Source organism: Mercurialis annua, linkage group LG4 (assembly GCF_937616625.2).
Source record: "Mercurialis annua linkage group LG4, ddMerAnnu1.2, whole genome shotgun sequence".
NCBI lineage: Eukaryota > Viridiplantae > Streptophyta > Magnoliopsida > Malpighiales > Euphorbiaceae > Mercurialis > Mercurialis annua.
This window is the reverse complement of record NC_065573.1, coordinates 20,479,052-20,489,232: the sequence shown is the minus strand read 5'-3', so window position 1 is coordinate 20,489,232 and position 10,181 is coordinate 20,479,052. Positions and strand designations below refer to the sequence as shown.

General features: G+C 33.0%; 1 protein-coding gene across 1 annotated transcript; it reads left to right on the top strand.

Moving 5' to 3' along the window:
- Window positions 1-1,689: 1,689 nt before the first annotated feature.
- Window positions 1,690-3,263, top strand: LOC126677236 (uncharacterized). Its single transcript, XM_050371768.2, has one exon. It carries the CDS (start codon window positions 1,766-1,768, stop codon window positions 3,065-3,067), a length of 1,302 nt encoding a protein of 433 aa, XP_050227725.1. The 5' UTR covers window positions 1,690-1,765; the 3' UTR covers window positions 3,068-3,263.
- Window positions 3,264-10,181: the final 6,918 nt, after the last annotated feature.

Sequence of the window (10,181 nt, the reverse complement as noted above, 5' to 3'; positions counted from 1 at the left end):
AATTCTTATTTATATATGTGTCAAAAATAAGTTTAGACACTAAATTAAATAAAAAATCAAGTCATTTAGTTGACTAATACCAAAACATATTAAAACTAAAAACATTTAAATGTAAGAAAAATAAATTGCATTAAATATTTAAACCATTAAATTTTTATTTATGTTTGTTTCAAAAATAAATTTAAAGATTAAATCAAGAAAAATAGTTAAGTCCTTGATTTAGTTGACTAACATAAAAAACAAATGAAAGAACTAAAATGTTTATTGTTGGTGCAAATCCGGAAGCATACGGATGCAAACTTGTAATATAGACTGTGGAGTCTGAATACCGTACCCACAGAAAAAACTACTATATACACCCAATTAAAATATTTAATTTGAATAGCAAATATAAAATTTGAAGAAAGTGATTAAACTAATTAAACTGAAATAAGTAAATAAAATTGAAATTAAATAAAGCTGAAATTAAATTAAGAATAGTCTGGAAAATTTTTCGGTCATCATTAACTTGTAGAAAATGACCGGAAAATTTTCTGGCGGTGGTTGATAGGTTGACCGAATGGTTTGAATTAGATTGTTTGGTTGGATTTTGGGTTGGGTATATTTTTTTTATTTAATTAGATATTATATTTAAGGGCGTTTTGAATATATTTAATTTTTTTTTATCTTTTGGTGATTGTCAACTAACACATGACGTTGTTAATTTTTTGTTTTATTTTTAAAAATAGTTGCTAAAAAAAATAACGTCAGACATATTTTTATCCATAAGTGTGATGAGCGCCGCCACAAAACTTAGGAAGTTTTGTGCCTGTTTTTAAACATCAAGGTTTTTGTGGACATGGGTGATTAAAGCCGGTTATGTGAGACTGTTTTTCGAAGAAGAAGAGTGAAAATAGGTTTTGTCTTTAATCAACAGGATTTATAATCTCTTTTAATTAAATTGGTTAAAAGCTCAATAAGACCCTCAACTATAAGTAATAATTTAATTATGCATAAGTATATAATAATACTCAATTAACAATATTAATTTTTGAGATTAATTCCAAAATTATTATTTTCAGAACTTTTAGTTTATTATAGGGTTAATTTCTAAAAAAATCACGAAATTTACATAAAGTTTCATTTTAATCATGACCTTTAAAAGTTGTCATTTAAAGGCATGAACTTTCATATTGTTTCAAATTCATCATTTCAGTGTATTTTTATTGACTAAATTTTTCACTAAATCATTAATGAAAGACCCAAGTTATTAATTAACATTAAATTTTATTATCTTTCGGTTAAAGTATCTAGGATTAGGAATTTTTAGTCAGATAAAATACACCGAATTTTACTTTGGTGATAAATCTAAAATAAAATGAAATTTCGTGTAAAGTTCGTGAGTTTTTTAGGAATTAACCCTTTATTATACTCAAACTTCGAAATATTTCCAAAATTTCTTAAAATATGTCTTATTAATAAAATATTTTATTCCCATAAAATTATTTTATTCAATTTATATTTTTAATTCAATTTTCCGATATTTTAAATCAGTTAGACTAACATGAAAAAAATATATAAAAAAACTAAAATGTTACTGTAAGTATAAAATAAAAACAAAAATTGTATAATTAAATTTTCAAACAGATGAGATGAATGTTATTAATTTGGTTAATTACAAAGGTAACGGATCAAAGTAAGAAACCCAAATACCCAATTACGCCGTCTCCACGTTACAGAAACGTTGTAGACCCATTTCTCCATTCTTCAAAACAGTCCTCCAACAATGGACTTCGCCACCAACAAGATGGCCACCACCACCACCAACTACTCCCCTTCCTCCTCCTCCACTTCCACCTCCTCCACTCCCCACCCAACCACCACCACCACCACCACAACCGCCACCTCCTCCGATCCAATGCATTCCTGGTGGGAATCAATCTCCAAAGCCCGTTCCCGTATCCTCTCCCTCTCCTCCCTCCTCCCATCAGATCCTCACTCTTCCTTCTCCATCTCCTCACTCGCCGACTCCGATCGTCCCGCCCTCTCCTTCCTCTCTTCAATTGAAGCCTACAATCTCCTCTCTTCAGCTCTCTCAAACCCTGGTTCTGGCTCCGGTTCTGACCCGCTCTGTCAATGGCTTTACGAAACGTTTCTATTACAGGATACCCATCTCCGGTTCGTTGTTCTTTCTTTTATTCCTCTGCTTCTGGGTTTGTATTTGTCGAGAATTCACTCGTCTGATTCTGCCTCAAGTCCTTCACTTGCTGGGTTTGAAGCTGTTCTTCTTGCTATTTACTCCTCTGAAGCTAAAGCCCGCGGCGGTAAGGCCGTTCTTGTTCAAATTCCTGATCTTTCTCAGCCTTCTCTTTACCATACTCCTCGTACTAAGGTTAGTTCAACTGGGTTGTCGAGTGTCGGTCCGTCTGTTGGAGTTTTGTCTCCTCCTCTTGAGCCTCAGATTGCTGTTAAGTCTACTAAACGGCCCATTATTGTTGGTGTTGTTCTTGATTGTTATTTTAAGCAGATCTCTCAAATGCCCAGTTGGTCTAAAGTTGAATTGTGTACATTTGCTGCTTCTTGGGCTGGTCAGGATTGTGTCTGTAAAGATAAATTAGATGTTGCTAAAGAAATTCATGTCGGAATTGGTAATGGGAATGGATACTTTTTAGAGAATAATGGATATGAGAACAATGGGTATGAGATTGATGATGCTGTTGACGAAATGGAGAAATTGTCGATTCAAAGAAATGACGGTACTGAGGAAGCAGAGGCAAAAGGGGTGCGAATCCCGTTACCTTGGGAGATTTTGCAGCCGTTGTTGAGAATTTTAGGACATTGTTTGTTGGGGATGTTGAATTCTCAAGATGTTAAAGATGCAGCATCTGTGGCAGTTAGGAGGCTGTATGCTAGGGGGTCTCATGATTTGGCTCCGCAGGCTATATTGGCGACACGGAGTCTTATTCAGCTTGATAATCGAGCTCGTGAGGCTGCTAAGCTGGCAGCAGCAGCTTCTGCTAATGTTTCTTCCAATGTTAACACACCAAGTAAAGCTAAGAAACCAGAAATTCTTTTGGTTTCGAAGTAGGCTGTGACGGATTTGCTTGGAAGGTAATTGATAATCTATGGCCAATTATAGTTAGTTGTATGGTGTTGTATTTGTATCTGATGTACAAGAGATTATCTGTACAAATGCATGATAGTGTTTGCTTCTACTCTTCTTATTGCTATGTGAGTTCTTTTTATATCGGACATTCTTATTAATACAATTTTATTTTCCTTTACTTTTGAGTTATACAATCTCTAATATCATCAACATGATCATGACAACCTTATGATTGTTTATGAGATATAAGCTATAAGATTGGGAGTATTGTCAGCTTCCACCGGAGGACTACGTATCAGACATTCATCTTGCCTATATAGGGTCTTGATTTGAGATTGTGTTCTACATTATGAAATACCATTTTCAAGATTTAACTTGTTCACTGGTGCTTGGTTTGGGCAGCCTTTAGTACTCAAAATTGCTCTCCGCCATTTTGATAGTCAAGGTAATATTAGAGGTTAGTTTTATTTGTTGGCTTTAGGAGTAAAATACTTCTCGCTTATTGATTACGTTCAAGCACCTATTTTGTAACTCTGTTTAGTAAATGTTTGTCTTAGTCAACTTTCTTCTCGTAAGGAAAATGTCATTTTGAATTATCTTGTCCCTTTGTGGAAGAGATCTGAAGTTAACTTTGGCTTGTGTCCTTAACATTTCTCATTAGTTAGCTAGCATACTGCTGAAATGATTTTCTAGTAATCATAGGTAATCCTATTGAGGTTCTACCAGTTTCATTTAGTTTCTCTATTCCACATAACGAATAGGGAGATGGGTTTGTTGGTAACCTGCTTCAGTGGTTAAGTTAGACTTAAGAGGAGACAATTTGGAACTAAATAACTCCAGTATATTGACAAGTTCTGCTGTTTCTAGCAAAACTTTTGCGGCACGTCTTCACAGAAGGATCTCGGTAAGTTAGGCTACTACCTGATTATTCCTGTCATAATTTGCCACTTGTTTTACGTTGTATAATGCTATTATGCCCCCATTTTGCTCAGTTAAGTGTGTTACTCGACTTTTTTCCTTGTTCGGCCCTTGTTCATCCTGCATAATAGAATATCATTTTTGATCGTTTGAATCACTACAGAAGTTGTTGCCTGCTTCTTCTGAAACAACTTGTGATTTCTTGCTTGCCAAATGTAGTGAATGGTTGCTGTAATAGCCAGTCTTCTTATCTTTGCCTTAATTAATTATTGCATTAGTACATTACTAACTGAAGCAGCTTGTGCAGTATGAGTGGTTGCCAGAAGCTCAGGCAGCTGCTCGCTAAGATCATCAACCTCTCTGTGTAAGCTCTTTATAAAGTTGCAAGTCTCTTGTAGAACCTTTGCAGCTGAAACCTGTTGAAATTAAATATTTATTTAACTAATAATCAAATAAAGCTCACTAGTTATAATCATTTCTTCCATTTCTAATGTAGATTTCAACACTTCTTTCTTTTCCATATTATGCCTTGGGAACTATGTTGCACAGATCCTGTGTTTCATATCTCGTTTCCGATTTCTAAAACTCCGAAACTCAATATTTTTAATAACAAAAGGTGAGTGCGGTCTTCAAATTTGTGTCTCGGGATCAAATAAGTCTATTTTAACTTTTTTTGGTCAATTAGATTCTTAAATTTGTGTTTTCGGATCCATAAATTTTATCAGTCAACTAGATCCCTAAATTTGTATTTACGGGGTCAAATAAGTCATATATTTGAAGGGGTTAATTGACCTAAATTAAAAGAGTTTGAGAATCTAGTTGACACAAAAAATTTGAGTGCCTAATTGACCTAAAAAGGTTCAAATGGACTTGTTTAATTTCGAAAAATAAGTATGAGGGCCATGTTGGCCCTTCATATTTTTAACTTATTCTTGAACTTTTTTTGTTTTTGCGTTTCCCGTTTATTAGTGTTGAAATAAACTAATAAAAAAAAGTTTACAAATTTATAATCATAGGTCTCATAATGAAAAAAATTATTATGTTTAGATTCTCAGTGTTACGAAGTTAACCCAAAAATACAATAAATTATAAAACACTGAAAATTTCAATGTAACAAAAAATTGGACTTAATTAGTAATTTGCCCCCTCAACTTATAAGCAATAGGCAATTAATACATAAATTAATTTTATGGACAAATTAGTCATGAATTTGCATATTATGGGCAATTAGCCCTATTTTGGCAATTTACACCCTAAACTCGTAAATTATTTGTCCCTAAATTGGCAATTTGCCCCATAAAATTTCAAGCTAATTTTTTAAAATGGGGCTAATTACTCATAATATACAAGTTCATAACTAATTTGCCAACAAAATAAATTATATATTAATTGCTTATTGCTTATAAATTGAGGAGGCAAATTACTACTTAAGTCCAAAAAAATTGCACTTCATTCTTTAGTTTCTGCACAAACATTTCCAAGCTTCATCTGCTACAACACCCACCGGATCAGAAGGAATCCATTTGCCAATTTTTTCAAACATCTTTCATTTCAACAAATCTGTCCATAATGCTCTTTCCTTGCAACCAAGGATCCCATCAAAATCAACTATTTCTTTCATCTCCCACCTCTTTACCCATAAGTTTTTTTATAACACTTCTTGTTTTAAATTAAGGATTTTTAGACAAATATACTAGAAAAGGGAGAAAAACTTACTTTTTTTTATCAATGTAAAAAAAGGTGTTGTCCAAAACAAATTACTAAAAATTATTACAAAACTACAAGAAAAGCCACTAAATTTTTACAAAACGATTGGGAACTGATGGATATTGAGATATTATGAACCGAGTCTTGTGTGATTCGCCCACTGAAGCGGACCTCGACATTCATCGAAGAATGATATATTAAAGACAATCATAATCAAAAAGAATCTATACATTCGCCATAATAAACAGAAGAGGATTCTGTGATCAGGTCCGGATGTGGATATTTAAAGATCTAAAAAGCTAGATATCAATAGTAAAGGAAGATTCTGAAAGACTTAGATCTTCTAAAAAAATATGAAAGTAAATTCATATTCGGAGTCATACTCCTATTCAAGAAAAATAAACCTTATTTAGGAGATTCATTTCTAAATAAACTCCACGACTATTTAGATTCACAAGCCAAATAGAAATTTCTTTTCTATTTAAACTCTACAAGGTATTCATTCACTGCTATTATATAAAGATGATGAGATATGTTTAAAGACACAACATATTACAATTACAATACTCTCTTAAACTCAATACTAACTTAAGCATCAGAGTGCCCACTGGACAACCACTGTCCGATAAACAGTCTAACTTCTGTTTTGCAAGTCAAAGGCTATCAAAGGAAATTTATTACCTGTCACGAAGGTCGGATCCATCAGGCACTACGCAAGACTTTAGCCACAGAAACGTCGAGTCTTTTAGGGTTTTTTTTTTAACTTTAAACAAGTGGTGGGCTAAATACTTTTGATTCGTTTTTATGGTTAATTTGCATATGATTGATTCCAGACCTATATTTTATGCCTATTTATATTTTTTAATTTGTAAAAAATTTATTTAAATTTAATTAATAATTAACTTTAAATTATTTTTAGTTCATATAATTTTCTTTCCTTTGATTTCTATACTTTTTATTGTTAGATTTTTATAGGCTTTTTTAATTTAGTTAACATTTATTTTCAGTTTATTTTTATTTAGTTTATATAATTTTATTTATCAAGAAAATAATTTTAGTTTGTATAAGATGTATTTTCTATTTTATTGCTAATTTAAAACATATTTATTTTAACTTCTAAATAAATCATTTACTTTGTGTACATTATTGGTTCCAATAAATGACATCGTTTAATTTTATTTTATATAATATTTATTTTTTATTAATATTATACTATACAATCTATATAATAATTTTTTTTTTTATATTTATTTGTGTACATTGTGAGTGCTAATAAATTTTCATGACAAGTAATTCAGTCATATAAAAATAACCTCACGATCTATTTAAATGCTATCGTTTATTTTATATTTATTTTTCATTTATCCTTTGTATCAATAAATTTTACCTATCAAGTAACTATACCTTATTGTAGACACCTATTTCCGGATAGGTAAAAAGTGATAAGAGACTGAAGCGTCCAATGATTATTTGCAGAAAAATTCGTCTAGGTGACGAGTTGTCGATCCGTTTGTTTGAATCCAAGCAGACATGATCAGTGCATAGTTGCAAATTTGGAGAGACTAAAACATAATTAGCATAAATAGTCTAAAATCCAAAGAAATTGTAATCTAAGTCTAAAAAATTGGACTAATTGCAATGTCTTAGAAGTGTATGGGCTAATGTGCAAGTTTGACGGGTTAAATTGACCATATCAAAACCTTGGGGTCTCAGAAGTCGTTTTTAATACTTTCGAGCACCAAAAATTGCTTTTAATTACCTTTTAGTTAGCATGCAAGAATAAATCCGAATTTAATATTGATAATTATCTCATTAACATTCCTAACTCTGTCACTTCATTCATTTGCACATACCTAATGCAATACAAACACTAGCTAACCCTAGAGTAATTGATCACTATAAATACACCCTTAACTCAATTTAGTCGGAGGGGTGGCACTAGTACATATAGAAAAAGAACATCAAACCCTAAAAATACTAGTGTAAGGCGAAACCTATTTCACCTCAACACACACCGGTTAATTTCAATCAATCAAACAAGCTTCTACTCTTTAATTACTCAATAACGCCAGTTGCACATAGATTCGAAGCTAGATTCCACATTTGAATCTCTAGAAAACGAGTCAAACACTCAGAACGGTACTTCTGAGGACACAATTATTTTATTTATCACTTTTTACTCATTGCATGATTATACATGTTCAAAAATGTATCTTAACTACAATAACTGCCATCTTGCTATAACTGTTGTTTTTTATAATAGCCATAATTGCTATAAACTGACAATTCTGATGAATATGATGCTTAGACCTGATCTATATTAGAAACATATATTTTTAGGATCTTCAATATGTCTTAACTTCTCTCATATGTCAGATTTGGTCATATCTGATCAAATATGAAGGTAGAATCGCATGTTTAGCCATAAACCTTTTTTTTGCCATGCTTGATGTTCTTGATATGTTTGCCTCTAGATCCGCTTACAAACATGTTTTTAGGGTGTTTTTGAATATTTAGCATGTTTAGATTTCAATTGCAGTATTAATTTTGTGTGTTTTAAGCGTTTTTTTGAGTGTTATTCATGAAAATCAGAACCAAACAACGAATTGACGTAATTCCTCGCACTAGCGCCACCGCCAGAAAAAATTGGCGCAGCCGCCACTCCCTTTGGCACCGTTCGCACTATGGAGTGGCGCCACTGCCACTCCCTTTGTCGCCATGGTGCCTTCTGTTCATCTATCCAGAATCGTTTCCAAATCTTCTAAACTTTGATTCAGACTTGTTTTGTGTTTCCGGGTTTGTTTGAACTCGGAATTGGGTCCCGTTTGACCCACAATCATGTAATTAGTTATAGAATTTTCATTTATGTTGTAATGGGCTTGTCCCAATTTATTTCAGCCCCCGAAGCCCACATTTATAATCTGCCAGTCAACCGGGCCTTGAAGCCCAAGTCTGAAGAAACCAACAACTTCCATACGTGATTCTGAGTTCGTCAGAACTTAAAATTGACCCTTGTTTAAACTAGTGGATTTGTATCGATGAGAAAAGGAACTTCCATTTTTTTACTGACATCAACAGCCAAACCACATTGAGTGCTAAACACTATGGTCTATAAGGTTTAAAAGTATATGGGCAGAACATAGAAGTCCTTCCTCTGGTAAATACAAGTATGCTGGTCAAAACCAGGATCAATTCAAAGTTCAAACGAAGTGAAAATCTGGCCTAGACGTTACTGGTCCGGTAGGATTAGGCTTGGAAGCCTATGGTGATGTGGTAATCTAATGGATCTGATGTGGCAGTATGATGATGACTGAGACGGGTCCGAGAAGTTACATAAATAAAATTCTACAACTATTACAAGTCTGTGGGCTCAAACGGGGACCAATTCCGAGCTCAAACAAGCCCGGAAACACAAAAAGACAAATTACAACTGGAAACAAAGATATGGGAGGGTCTGAAACGAAGAACGTCGGCGCTAGAAGGGCTGGTGGCGCCGGTATATCAATATGGTTGCGGCGCCATTAAAAACCTAGTCTGGGGCAGTTTTTGAGGAGGTTTGGGATTCATCCAAAAAACGAACACATATAGTCAAAACGTACAATTAAAGGTCTGGAATAATATATGTTTAACTTATGTACATAAAAATAGTAAAAACGATCCTAAAACATGTTTCTAAGATCAAAAGCATGGCTACTATGGCAATTACAACATTTATGGCAATTTTACTGAAAATAGCTAAACATGTATCCTAGATGACATAATTAAAACATAATTGAAATATGACGATAAAAAGTGATAAAAATGAGTATTGGATCCTCAAAAGTATCGTTCTGAGTCTTTGGCTCATTTTTTGGCATTCCGGATGAAGAATCCATCTTCGGATCGAAGTGTAGTTGTTCGTTCTTGATAGATTATTAGCTTGATTTTTAGACTGGAATCGAGTGTGGTGTGTGGCTTGGGTGGTTCAGCCAACACTAGTCTAAAATTAGGGTTTATCGTTTTGTTTATGTCTTGTGTCTGATTGTGTGCCCTTCTCAATTGTGAGTTAAGGTTGGTTTATATAGTGATTAGGGTTGAGGGTTAGATTTCCTATAGTCTAAGATAGATAAAGGAAACGTTTGTACGAAGAGTTTCGTAGCATGTTGTGTACAAAGAGTTTAATATGAGATAGTATAAACGTATATGGATATGCAATAAGTTAAAACTTTTATATAGTAACATGATATTATGAAATGATATCTTTCATGGTTGTATAAATAATGAAAGTTGTTGCATTTGTCATTACTTTATGAGTAAATGATGTTTTAATTATGGGTTTCACAATGACAATTTCATGAAATAAAGTTAAATGAACTCGACATAACAAAATGATAACATGGATGGATAGAATACTCCTAAAAGATATTCTTGATGCCTTGAGATAAAAGAGAAATAATATGCTTCTCATTCTCTATCGCAAATAATCCCGATT